The sequence below is a fragment of the Vigna radiata genome, unplaced genomic scaffold (assembly GCF_000741045.1).
Source record: "Vigna radiata var. radiata cultivar VC1973A unplaced genomic scaffold, Vradiata_ver6 scaffold_348, whole genome shotgun sequence".
Taxonomy (NCBI): Eukaryota; Viridiplantae; Streptophyta; class Magnoliopsida; order Fabales; family Fabaceae; genus Vigna; species Vigna radiata.
The window spans coordinates 67,993-82,243 of NW_014541985.1; the positions used below are offsets into that span (position 1 = coordinate 67,993).

Consider the following 14,251-nt stretch of genomic DNA (forward strand, 5'->3'; position numbering starts at 1 on the left):
GTGTTTGACTTGATTCTTGAACCGCAAAATTGGTCCTTGGGAGACGACCTAGGGGTCATTCCCTAGCTATACTGCATTTCTCATATGCAATCAAATTTGTATGGGCTGCGACACCCATCAAATTTTGGCGCCGTTGCCGGGGACCAACGGTTCGGATTTAGGTCTTTTGTTGTGTTTGTGTGTGTTGTATTTTGTCTCGTGTTGTGAGTGTGTTGTTCCGTTTTGTGTGTCGTGTCATGTGTGTTGCATGTGGATAGCTTTAGTTGCATATTTTCATTGCATTCTTCTTTTTCCCCTCTTTCTTTCTACATGTCTACCTATTTTGGTTATGTGGATACTGTTTCTTTTGCCTGTGCCTATGATTATGATTCTCTTGCTGATTTCTGTGTTGAGAACAATATGATTCCTCCTCCACCTCATGAGAATGCTCCTAAGGAGCCGGTTCCACTTGATGAGGATGATATTCGTTGTGTTTTCAACACTGGACTGATACATGTGCTGCCTAGGTTTCGTGGTTTTGCAGGTGAATGCCCATATAGACATTTGGAGGAGTTCTACACCATATGCTCTTCAATGAAACCTCTAGATGTCCCAGATGAGGACATGTTCTTAAGGGCATTTGAGTACTCATTACATGGAGCAGCAAGGGATTGGTGTTGTTGTATTACTCCCGGATCCGTCACCTGTTGGGAAGATCTTGAGCATCAGTTTCTTGACAAATTCTCCCCTGTGCGGTATGGTTATAGCGACGATCCTGGGTGGACGAATCCTAACTTGGGATGGTATGGTACTTCAGAGCATCAATATCAGGAACCATCATTCCAGACTCCTTGTATGCCTTCTCCGCTTGTTCAGAAACCACAGCAACCGCAGTTTCATGAGCCGACCCATTCTTTATCAGCTGTTGGCAGGAAATTGGAAAGCAAGCTTGATTCTCTTGAGAGTTTGGTGACACAGCTGGCATCCAACCAAAGACCAGCACCTCCATCTACATCTGTTGCATGGCGGTGTGCTATATGTTCTTCCAGTGACCACTATATGGATGTCTGCCCTTCTTTGCACCACTCTGTTGCTCTTGATGCGCCTAAAGCTTATGCTCCTGACATATACAACAACAAGCAACCACAACAGAAAAATCAGAGGAAAGAGGAACAACAAGAGGCATCTGCCCCACCACCTTCCAAATCTTCTACTTCTTCTGAGCCAACATTGAATGAGTTGTGGGGGCAGATAGCCAGGAAGGCCATTGAGGAATAGTCTCGTGTTTTAGAGGGACCTCCAATTCAGACTGTTCAGATTACTGATGATGTCAGTGTCACCCGCATAGGGGATAAGGAGCAGAGTAATGAGCTTAGTGTTGTGCCACCTACTTTCCCACACTCCTATGTCCCCAGTCTTGCACCTGAGGAGACTGATGAAGAATTTGAGGACCAGGCTGACATGAGTACCACTTTTGAGATAGGTAGACCAACTTCACCTTCCACCACTCTACCAATCTTCAGGGAAGTGGAGGTAAACATACCTATGATTGATTCTGTTGTTGATGATCATGTTGTTGATAGGTATGTTGATGATTATAAGGTTGATGAGCATGATTTTCATTCTCCCTCTTTGCATGATGAGAACCATCTTGTGTTATCACATCTGAATTTTTGTTCTCCATGCACTGAACATGAATCTGAACCTGTGATTGATATTGTTTCTATTTCTGAAATTGATTCATGTTCTGAGGGTATATCATTGGTTCAGCCTGTTACAGTGGGATTGGGTGTTATGCCCCTGCATGTTATTTATGTGGAACCATGTTGCAGGAGGTACATATGAATTTGATCAACACACACCCATGGTGGAAGACAAGGGTGCCAAAGTACATAAAAGCTTCAACATCAATGGGCACCAACTGAACCAGCTCATTAACAATCACTGCTTCTTAGATCCAGTTGTGGAGGACATCTCCCTGCTCGATCAAATTTGGAGGATGAAGCAGTTCTTCCTCAAGACTTCCTTGCTGAATCCGGTGGTGGAAGAGATCTCCCTGAAAGTCCAAAATTGGCAACTGCCACCATGATCAGGGGAGTTTTCTTCTTTCCCTTCCCCCCCCCCTTTTCCCACTTCAATTGCACTTGTCCTTGATCTATTGACTATTATGACTGTTGATCTGTTGATTGTGACACACTGAGGACACTGTGTAGTTTAAGTGTGGTCTATTGGGGGAGACTCTGATTTTTCTTTGATTAGTTTATGTTTTCTGCATTAAATTTTTTGTTTTCTAGGTAGTTTTTGTTGTGTCTTTTGTACAGTTTTACATGTTTCTCTTGATTTCTGGACTTGGTTTAGGTTGTAGACTTGTCCTTCACTTCATTGATACTCTGATTTGTTGAAATTCTTGTTTTTCTTTGCTTGGAAAGATGATTATGATGGTTGAGAGGTTGATTTGATTGTGACAAATACCCTGTGTGAGATTTGAGCCACTTGATATTCTTTCTTGTGTGTGATATGTCTCTTGATTGCTTGCACATATGCCTTGGCTTGACTCTTTTTGATGTTTCTTGATTGATATGCATGTTTGGAAGTGATAAAGGCAGTTTTGTTGTTGAGCATCTCTAGCCAGATGAGCCTACCCTGTTTTGATCCTTTGATAACCCTTTTTGAGCCTATACTTTCCCCATTTCTTTGTTTTGAAGCTCATACACTAGCCCTATTTGAAAAACCATGATTACCTTAACCTTAGGGAATTTTGGAGCTTTGGAATTGTTTTGGGAATAAGTGTGGTTCCTTGGGGATTCAGATGAATTGGCTAGTTGGTTCCTCTTCTTGTTTTTTGTTTTTGAGAATATGTTGTGTATCTTGTCTCTTAGAGTTGTGTTCTGAAAAGAGAGAAAAGGAAAGAGACAAGATGGAAAAAAAAAAGAGAAAAAAAAATACAGAAAAATGAGTAAAATAAAAAAAAAAATTGTGTGAATAATGGAGTCAAGAAGAGGATTGAATTAGAGGGTTTTGGGTGTGATTTGACTGTGTTTAAACTTGTTCCCCATTGCTCCTCTATTCCTTTTGGTTTGTAGCTTCTTATCCACATGTATCCTCCCTTGTCCTTGACCCCATTACATCCATAAAAGACCTTTTCATTTGAACATGCATATGTTTTGAGTGCTAATATTAGAGGCTTGCCAAGACTGTTTGTTGCTTGCTTTCTTGAGTACATTGAGTTGACATTGATTTACCTTAAACACTTGAGAGAAACACTGATTGTGTGCATCTGTGAGGCTCTGTTGCTTTTGATTCACCTCTTGAACTGATTGACTATTTTTCCATGTCTTGAATTGCTTGGATGACTTCATGAGTATCTACTTTCCTTGATTCTATGTGGGATGTTGTCTACTTACTTTCTTTGTCCAGATTTCTTGAGGAATGTGTAATCCTGTTTCTTTCCTTGTCAGTCTTTGTTTTCTGTCTACTGAGTCTGTGTCAATTCCCTGATGTCCGTTGCACTGTTCCCTGATTTGCGTCTTGATTTTGCCCAGGAGTGCAAAAGACTAAGTGTGGTCTATTTTGATGAGTCAATATTTTCTTGACTTTACTTAGTTTATTGTGCTAGAATTAATCAGGGAATTGTGCTTAATTTTCCGGTATTTTCCCGTTTTTCCTAAATATGCTTAATTTGACCGGAAATTCTAATTTTAATTAATTTGAATTTTCTGAGATAATTATTTGCATTATTATTTGCAGGGAAAATTTTGGAGATATATTTTGGAGCATTAGATTGAAGACAAAATAAATCAAGACTCTTCCATAAGCGTTTTAGAATTAGTTGTATTTTAATTTAGTAGTTTAGAATTTTTAGACAAACTTTGACATTGTGGGCCAACTTTTGGTATTTATTGTTGAGCCCAATAGTAAAAAATAGACACATGGCACCCTAGGGTTGGGTTGACCCCACCCTAATTTTTGGAGATACTTGATCCTAGGAGGAAAGAAGCATCAACCGTCACTCACATTATTCATGCTCGGCTGAAACAATTTTGAGGGAGCTGGAACGTGTTTTTGTTTTTTTTGGCTTTTGAATATTTGCTTTTCTCTTGAAAGAAAAACAATGTTTACACAATTTGAATTTGGTTGAATGGAGGAGGCCAGCCACCACTCATTTCTTACTGCAATATATTCACATTCTGCACATGGAAGGAATTTATTTTTCTTTTAAAGAAACATGGATGATTCCTCGAAGCTGAAGCTGTCACGGAAAGCTATCACCACTTGATTAGAACACACATTAGTTTCTTTTATTAGGAATGAGCAGCAGCAGTCACGAGAAATTTTTTCAGCTTTCCTTAAAAACGATTCTTGCATATTATGGTTGATTCATTGCAGCAGTAGCACATGATGTTTTTCTTTNTTGATTAAATCTAGCTTTTCAAGAAACGGTGATTGATGTGATTTATGTTGCTGCAGGGAGAAAGTCACGCTTCCATATATTTTTGCATTCAAAAGGTGCATTCATTTTCTTAATTGACATGGAGAATGTTTCAATTTAAGTTTTCTTTCATTCAATGAAAAAGTGCAGCCACAACATTTAATTTAGTTTAATTGTTTTTAGGATTTAGTTCCTTTTCTTTCTTTTAGAAAAAGTGGTGATGATTGATTAAGGATGAGTTGCTGCATTGTTCAATTCCATGTGTTAGCTTAACGTTGGTTTTCTTTTCATATGCAATGTTCCTTTTCTTTATGACCTTGAGTGTTTTATTTTTTATTTTTATATTTTTTTTTATTTTCTTTTATTTTAAATTAGTTTAGGTTTTAGATAAACTTTATGTTTTTTTATTTATTTTATTTTCTTTTATTTTAAATTAGTTTAGGTTTTAGATAAACTTTATGTTTTTTTTTATTTTCTTTTATTTTTGATTAGTTTAGGTTTTAGATAAACTTTATGTCTTTTTTATTTTCTTTTATTTTAAATTAGTTTGAAATGTTGGTTGAGTTGTTTTTAATTTCTTTAATTTAGTTTTGTATTTAATTTAATTTAACTATGTTTAGATANTTGTTTANTNTAGTATTNGGTTTAGCATTTTTACTCTCTTTAACGCTTTTTATGATGTTCGAATGTGTTTAATTTTTATTTTTAATTTCGTCAGTTGCATTCACAAACAAAACCAATTTCACAACCCCCCCCCACCACTGCGTGTCTGACCTAATTCTCGAACCACATTTGGTCTTTGAGAGACGACCTAGGGGTCATTCCCTAGCTATACTGCACTTTAAAATGCGCATTAAATTTGATTGGGTGGCGACACCCATCACACTGCTCTCTTGGCCACTCAGTCCCTAGAAAGGCGTTAATGGTATCAGAATCATAGTTGATCAAGTGTCCACGCACATAGCTCATGTATCTCCCTGCAGACACTCCTCCTCTCGGCAAAGCGTTGGTGTAAAACTCCTTCACCAACTCAATACTAGCTGGTGTTGGATAAGTCGTCAGTCTCTCCTAACCTCGCCTCTCAATCTCCAAACCAAACTTTGGAGCTAGGTCAGGGATGTACATAGCCTTCCTCTCCATTAGAAAACGCCTCTCCTGGACTATAACATAATGTTCTTCATGTTTCCTTGAAAGGAACCTCGAAGAATAGTATCTCCTACGTCTCTCCGGTTCCTTCCTTTCGTTGCCCATTGTCATAACTCTTCTTGAAGTAGACATTCCTGCATAAATCAAATTCATCCAATAATATTCACAGAAACATCATTTGAGGTTAGTGCATCATCAGATCATACAATTCTTGAGGAAAAACAGGGCTCCTCAACACACAAACATCCAAAAATTTCAACATTTAGGCAAATTTGTTGCAAACCGCTCAGCGTCCATGAAGACCGCTCAAGCGGTTTGCCTCAAGCCGCGCCACCGCTCAGTGCCAAAAAATATTGCTCAGCGGTGACGGCTAGGGTTTTTCAAAATCCTTTCCTAAATGATCCTAATCTCCACTCTTTTTCTAATTTCATCAATCCAGACCACAATCATGTAATTCAATCGGTTCAAACAGTTCCTATTCTATCAATTCCAGCATAGAAATCAAAAACTCCAATTTATCATATTCCTAAGCATGTTCATCAATAAATCCCCAAAATAGAAACCCTAAACATGAATTTTCATACTTACTTGAATGGAGATTGTGAATGCTTACAGAAAAATTAATCAATTAATGATGTATGTCCTCTCCAATGCAAATCCCTCAACCAAAAACCCCAAACTTTGACAAAGCAATGGTAGAAAGTTGAATTTTTGGTGAGTGGGTGATGAGAAAGTGAGGAAATCTCTCTAAAAAAACTCTTGAAAGTGAAAGGAGCATTAGGGCTTAGGGAGACCACTCAGGCGAAATGCAAAGAAGAGTTTCAAAGTGAGAAACTTGAAAAACCGCTCAGCTTTTAAGAAAAGCCGAGACCCTCAGCGCCGCAACCGCTCAGCGGTAAAATGGACCGCTCAGCGGTTTGCGCTAATTTTCACTTCTTCTTCTTTTGCTTTCTTTTGAGTAATCTTACCTTGTAGCACTCAGTTTTTCTTTCAATTTTTCAAATATATACCTTTCCCCTCTCAGATGCAACAATTACACATGCAATGCACTTTAACACAGGATAAAAAAAAAACAAAAAAACAAAACAGTTAACTGGGTTGCCTCCCGGGTAACGCTTGTTTAACGTCACGAGCCTGACCCAAACTTGTTTAGCACTCTTCAGTAAGTGCTTCTCCTTCCAACACCCTTCAGTAGGTGTACTTACCTTGTATCCTTCAGTGAATACATAAAAGTTTTAGCATCCGTCAGTAGATGCTACCCAAAAAGTGTCCAAAAATCCAATAAATTACATGTCAAATAAACCTAAAACTACAAATGTTTATACAAGGTGGGATTTAAATGTAATCAAGTTGTTCCATCCCTGTTGGGATCTTCATCAACCCAACTCATCAGTTGCCTTCTATCCACTTTCTTTATGGCTCTTGTGAATGGTTTTCTAATTTCCAACTTGCGATCTTCCCGAATCTTAATAACAAGACACTTCTTATTCTTGAATCTCACTTGTGCTCCTATTGGAAATGGTGCATATTCGGAGTGGATAGTACCTCCTTTCTCAACCTCCTCATTTTTAGGTACCTGTAAAACATTACAACTATTAGAATTCGTACCTAATGTGTTGTCCTTTGGTGCAGCTTCTCCTCTTGACTTCTTATGCCTGGCTCTCTTTTTAATTCTAGTACTCTTCTCTTTAGAGCCAGTATAAAAGAATACATTCTCTTTGTCTCTCATCATGATCCTTGCATCATGGACACTAATAGACATTTTAGATGTTGCCATGAAAGGTCGTCCAAGAATTACTGGAATTCTTTCCTCATCTTCCATGCCCATGATGATAAAATAGCTAAAAATCTAGCTGCTCCACCTTTACAACCACATTTTCCACCACACTAAATGGTGTTTTAACTGGACCATCTACCATTGTCACTGTAAGATTAGACGACTTTAACACTAACCCTCCAATTTTCTTAAAAAAACGCATGGGCATCATGTTAATGCTACATCCAGAATTTATCATTGCTTCTCCTATATCAACATCATTAATCATACATGCCAAATTCAAGCAACCTGGATCTTTTGCTTTAAGCGGATAATTCTTCAGAGGTTGAATCTCAAATTCCTGCTCGTCATCATCTTCATCTAAATCTATCATATCTCCAAGATAGAATTTCATCCTTGCAGGAATCTGTTTAATAATTGAAGGCACTATAGTCATTTGATTATAAATTTCTCTTTTAAGCTCATTATGACTAACTCTTGCTTCCTCTTCTTCTTCCCCTTCACTGCTACTGCTAATCTCAATGACTTCTCTTTCCTCCTTTTCGTTACTGCTTCCAATCTCTACAACTTCCCTTTCAGTCCTTCTTTTAGTACTAGTCACCACAGTTTTGCATTCTTCTTTAGGGTTAACATCAGTATTAGCCCTAAACTGATTCTTTTTAGTGGTTTCTACTCTTTTCGACAGCTGTCAAAGCTATGGACTCATAGACTTTCATGAATTTGTCAAATCTTTCACTCATATCTTTGACAAACTCTGTCAGATGTGTAACTTGCTTGCACATAGTTAAAGGTTGCTGCTCCCTGAAGCCTCCTGATTGCCCTGATGGGTTATTCTGTTGTTGACCAATACTTGGATGATTCTTCCAACCTTGGCTAGGATTTCCTTGGTTGAAATTCCCTTGTCTGAACTGGTATTGGTTCCCCATATTGTTAGCTTCCTGCTGCATCTCCTCAGGTATAACACATTGACCATTAATATGGTCACCACCACAAAGATCGCATAATTGTTGTGCTTGAGAGACATTACGAAGCTCCTTTGGAAGTTGTGAGAGGATCTTTGTCAATGTATCTAGCTTTGGAGTCAAAAGATGATTTTGAGCTAGCATTGCATCATTTGTAGGTAAGTGCAAGACTCCTCTTTGTTGTGTAGGTACGCCCCTTTCACTATATGCTTCTTGTCCATTAGCTGTCATACTCTCTATCAAGTCATAGGCTTCGTTCTTAGTCTTTTGTATACTAATACTATCTTTAGTTCTCAAGTTGCTAAAACAATACAACTCTCTAGGTTCCTTAATAGTTCTAATAATCTTCCTTGTGAGAAGATCTTGAAAAACATAATGGATGAGAAAGAAAGTTACAGAACACTTTATGTTATCTTTTTTATGAGAAGATGTTGAAAAACATAATGAATGAGAAAGAAAGTTACAGAACACAATAAGTTTTTGAACATAAATAAGATTATTAGAAAGTTTTATAACATAAAGAACATCTTTAAGGTTGAAGAATGGCAAAAGAGAAACATTATGATGACATTTTTTTAGGATACGAGTCTCACATATAATAGTAATGTGGTTATCAAAAAGGAAAACATATGATGTTTAAAGAGATGAATGAGGGGTCATATGCTTTATGGAAAGAGCCCTTACATAAAGTAGTAAAAACATTAGTTATTACGAATCATGAATAAAGAGCAAGTATCCGAAGGTGACTTAGTGATAGACTCCATGAGAGATTTTAAATGTTCAATTTCAACACGTAGTGATGCACTTCATGAGAGATTTTTAAATAATTCTGACGATAACGATGGCAATGGCAGGAGCTCCAACAACTCAAACAATAGATTTGGTGCACTAGCAAAAGCTCCAAAAAAATGTCCGAAGGTATAATGACAACTCCAACAAAGGTCCGACCTAAACTCCTATATTTAAAGACACATTCATGGATTCTTAGTTTATAAATACTCACTCAATATATATATGATGATGAAAAAGTAGATTAGACTTAATAACTTGAAACGTACCAACCAATTTATAGAGCTTCAATCTATTGGGTTACGGACACAAACAAGAATCAGCAAAAACTAACGCCCACTCGTGATAAATTATTTATTATCCTTAGAATGAAAAGAAGGTATTTGAAATTTTCCATCTATTGAGGAAACCTATAATTTCATAAATGTAAAATCTCTCTCCAAAGTTGAAGCACAATAAGAATAATAGAGAAAACATTCTTCACATGAATGGCCATGCATTAATATTTGCACTCAAAGCTATGGCAAACAAATGGAATTCTATTACAATATGAATTACAAGTTCCTTGGCATCAAGGAAGCCTGAAAGTTGTAATGTGGATTGATTTGCCACAGGCTTATAGACAAACCAAATTCTTATGAACACAAATACGTATATAGAAAGAAACCACTCTTCAAGATACAGAAAATGATTAACTAAGAAATTGGAAGAGGAGCACCATTCCACTCTCCAAGGCATTCCAAAAGAGGATCAATGATTTTCCCTTGGCACACAGCAGTGAACACCTTGTCAAACTCTTCACCGGGTGAGATGACCTTTTCACCAGTCAGCAACGATGTCCCTAACTCCTCTCTCACAAACTTGTACAAGGGGTAAGACCTGCATTCCTTGATCTTGTTGGGAACTGCACATTGGTCATTCTCATATGCAAGTCTTGCACCTTCTACTTCCTTAGGCAAAAGGGCCTTCAACTCCTCCTCAAAGGATGCAATCTTCTGGAAGATCGACGTGTTCAAGTTTTTCTCGTTTTCTCCATTAGCCAATGCATATTCCACAAGTACCTGCCTTAGTTTTTGCATCAAAGGGTATGTGCCACTGCAGGGGTCGTCAATGTAGGCATATGTGTACTCTCTATCAACAACTTTCAACAAGTCTTTCTCACAAAATCTTGAAGGATGAAGTTCTCCATTGACACCTGTGGTGAGAGTCCTCTTGGCAACTTGGCTCACAACATTCTTCACAGTGTTCTTCAAATTCTCCTCCAAATGCCTCAAGTCAATGGCCTGGCAAAGTGCAACGAGGAAAGTTGAAGACATTAGCTTGAGGATCTCAACAGCCTCATTTGTCTTCCTAGACGAAATCAATCCCAAAGAGTTCACATCTTGGTTGTGTTGCTCCGCGCTTTGGACATGGCTGGTCACAGGGTTAGCCAAATATTGGAGTTCGGAGCAGTAAGATGCCATGGCAATTTCAGCTCCCTTGAAACCATAATCCAAGCTGGGGTTTCTGCTGGCAGTGAGATTTGAAGGCAACCCATTATTGTAATAGTCATTGACAAGCTCAGAAAATTGAGCAAACATGAGTTTGCCAATGGAAGCAAGAGCCAAACGGGTGTTATCCATGGAGACTCCAATTGGAGTTCCTTGGAAGTTACCACCATGCAAGGCCTTGTTCCTTGACACATCAATCAAAGGGTTGTCGTTGACTGAGTTTATCTCCCTCTCAATGGACTTGGTAGAAAACCTGATCACTTCGATTTGAGGACCAAGCCATTGGGGTGAAGTCCTAAGGGCATAGCGGTCTTGTTTGGGTTTCTGCAAAGGATCAATCTCATGCAACTTCTTAGCAGCTTTGATGTAAGAGCTTCCATCCAAAATGTGTTCCATGATAGCTGCGGCCTCAATCTGACCAGGATGGTGCTTTAGCTTGTGAGTCAAATGATCAGTGAACTCGGGCTTTCCTTGCATAACTTCAGCAAAAATTGCTGAAATAACTTCCGACAAGACAGCCAGAATATTTGCTTCAAAGAGAACAATGGAGGCCAAGCCAGAGCCAACAGCCGTACCATTCACAAGGGCAAGCCCTTCCTTAGGTTGCAACTCAAAGAACTCAGAACCAATGTTGGCAAATTCAAAGGCTTCCTTAGCATTCAGAATCTCCCCAGAGGGACCCACAGCCTTTGAGTTTGGTCTGCCAGTTAACAAACCAGCAATGTACGACAAAGGTACAAGATCACCAGATGCTGTGATTGTTCCCCTAAGTGGCAAACATGGAGTGACGTTGTTGTTCAAAAGCTTGGTGATGGCCTCCAAAATTTCGAATCTGATTCCAGAGTAGCCTTGGAGAAGAGTGTTCACTCTCACAAGCATAGCTGCTCTAGTTGCAGTGTGGGGTAGGGTGCAATTCGACTCTGTACCATTGCCAAATATCCCAGCATTCAAAAACCTGAAAGAAGAACAAAAGTTAAAAAAAAAAAAAAGGATTAAGAATTCTGAACCCTTTTATAAATCACTCTCTTAGCTAAAGTAATAAAGAATATGATGTAGTTGGGTGGGGAATTAGGTGAAGGCATCAACGTACTAAACCAAGAAAAGAAATTCATGAACACTGACACCACGATAAAGATAGAAAAAAAAAAGAAAAATAAATAATTGACATGACTAGTAAGCTGATGTCATAAAAAATTAAAAATAAAAAATTGAACTTTTTATTTTGTGTAATAAATTAACCCAAAAAATAAATTAGGAAATTGAGGTAATGAGTCAAAGATGGGGTGTTTGGACTTGGAAAGGTGGGAAGGGCTAGACAGTCTCACCAACCTCGCGTCACGTGCAAATAAACAATTGGCGTCGTGTTTTCCTTTAATGAGTGAACTCGCCACTCGGCCGTTTCAACTCAACAGGACCTCGAGTTCAGATCCAGGTACTGTATTGGATTCAGACAAATCTCTTTCGAGACAAATCTCTTTCAAGCCAGCTCCTTTTCTTGCTGTTTAAAACCACGTTTATTATTTGGTGAAAATTCTTTTAACAATTTTTTTTTTATATTTTTTTGAGAAGTGATAAATTATGATTGGTTTATTTTAAATATTTTTTTAAAATAAATTCAAATAAACAATTAAAATGATGTTAAAATATCAATTTTTTTATTTGTTCACCGCAAAATAGCTCATTAATTATTGATATTTTTTACATCAATCATTCGTCCGAAGAGTTTCTATTTTTATATTAAAAACAAAATTGTTCCAGTAAGTGTCATTGTTAAACATGCTTTAAACAGTTAAAATATTTTTAATAACCATGAAATAATTACGCTTTATATGTCGTCTGAAAGATGTAGTTTTTACCAAACCTCAAAAAACACGTTTGAAAATGTTATCGTATTAGAAAAATATATAAAACTATAATTAAAAGTAAAAGTATAGCATATTAAACTAATTTTTATTTAGTATAAGACACCAACTCTCTCTAGTAGAAAAAACTATTACCAAATATTTGTGGTAGGTGAGCCTACTTATCTACATCTTTTCTCAACCATGAGAAACAATGAATATCAAATAACAGTTATATGTTTATTTATATACGCTAATTAGGTGGTGGTGAATGTTTCAGCTAACCTAGAACCAATAATTTACCAAAGAGAAATGAAAGCAGTAATAAAATAAAATAAAAATAAAAGACGCATGGGTAGGTGCATGGGCAATAAAAAATATTTAATAATATGTAAAGGGATAAAAGAATAATAATAGAAAAGGATAGACGAAGAATAATAAAAAACGTAAATATTAATTAGATCGTCCATCCATAATTGTTTCTCATAATGAAAGATGGCATAGAGGAAAGAAAAAATAGAAAACAAGCAGAGAAAAAGTAAAAATAAAACAACATATATTAGTCTAACTCATTAAAAGTCAATTAATTGTGTGGATTCAAAATTTTCTAAACATATCTTATTTTTCAAACACGCCTTACAGAAAAATTAAAAAAATCTTGTTCAGCAATGAATTTTTGCAAAATAATTTGTTTTTTTCTTTTTAATTTTGTGATACATCATCATGCAACTTTTCTTCACGATGCTGCACCACAGTTACACGTTCGACAGAACCAAAAAAGAAAGAGATGTTACTTGTGAAAGACGTTTTAAGATCAGTACTAGTAAAACCGCAAGAAGAAAAGAAAAGGAAACATCTAATTTGTAATACACAAAATTTTTCTGTTTATGCATGACATGTTGAAAGATGTGGTAGAAAATTCGCCATTTTCTTGCGTTGATTCACGAGGTGCAACAACGCTAACGTAATAATGCATACAGAGAGAAAAGAGAGAGAGATTTTGTTGATAAAATGTTGATAATGACCTGATAAGCTCCTTCTGCAAGGCACCACCTTGTTTGGTACGGCGGTGGGAGGTGGCACCGAAGCCGGTGGTAACACCGTAACTGTCGGTGCCCTTGTCCATGCTGTCCATGACCCAGTCACTGCTGGCCTTGACGCCGGCCCTGGCGGCCTCCGCCAGCTCCACCTTAAGACCCTGGTCGTGCGCCGCAATCGCCGCCACCTGAGCGACGGTGAGCGTCTCGCCGCCGAGGCGGACGGTGGGCTTGCGGTAGTCGGCGACCATGCGCTTGACCTCGTCGAGATGGCTACCCGAGAGCGCGTCGGCCGCGGCGGCCCAGTTGAGCGGATCCCCCGCGGCATTGGCGGCAGTGACGCAGAAAGCGTCTTTACCATTGGGGATTGTAGCGTCCATTTGAGTTAGTGGAGCGTTCGGGTAGGTGAGTGGAGGAAGCGGCTTTAAATAAAGGAATGAGGAGACTGATACGGAGAGAGGAGAAGGAGGTCGTAAGCGTAATGTGGTGAATGATTAGTTTGGTTCGTGAAAGGGGTTATATATAACGGAGAGTGTTAAGGCCGTAGCGAATCTGGAGCGTTGGTGTCTGGTAGGTGGGTATAAAGGGTGGTAACGATGCACAAGGGCTAGTGAAGGGGGTTGGTGGAGAAATAATTATAAGCGTTGGATTACTAGCCTAGATCAGCGGCTCTCCTTCAGCGACGTGGCAATTTCTTTCCCCTTCTCTGGGTGCGATGTCACCCTTGAGAACTGAAACCCACTTAGCCACTCCCCTACCAACACAGGACGTGGAATACAACACACACATAAATAAATTAAA

General features: G+C 38.2%; 1 protein-coding gene across 1 annotated transcript; it reads right to left on the reverse strand.

The window, feature by feature from the left end:
• Window positions 1-9,544: 9,544 nt before the first annotated feature.
• Window positions 9,545-13,967, reverse strand: LOC106778742 (phenylalanine ammonia-lyase class 2). Its single transcript, XM_014666728.2, has 2 exons — window positions 13,439-13,967; window positions 9,545-11,527 (listed from the first exon to the last, which is right to left on the reverse strand). Exons 1-2 carry the CDS (start codon window positions 13,828-13,830, stop codon window positions 9,778-9,780), a joined length of 2,142 nt encoding a protein of 713 aa, XP_014522214.1. The 5' UTR covers window positions 13,831-13,967; the 3' UTR covers window positions 9,545-9,777.
• Between the last annotated feature and the right edge of the window lie 284 nt (window positions 13,968-14,251).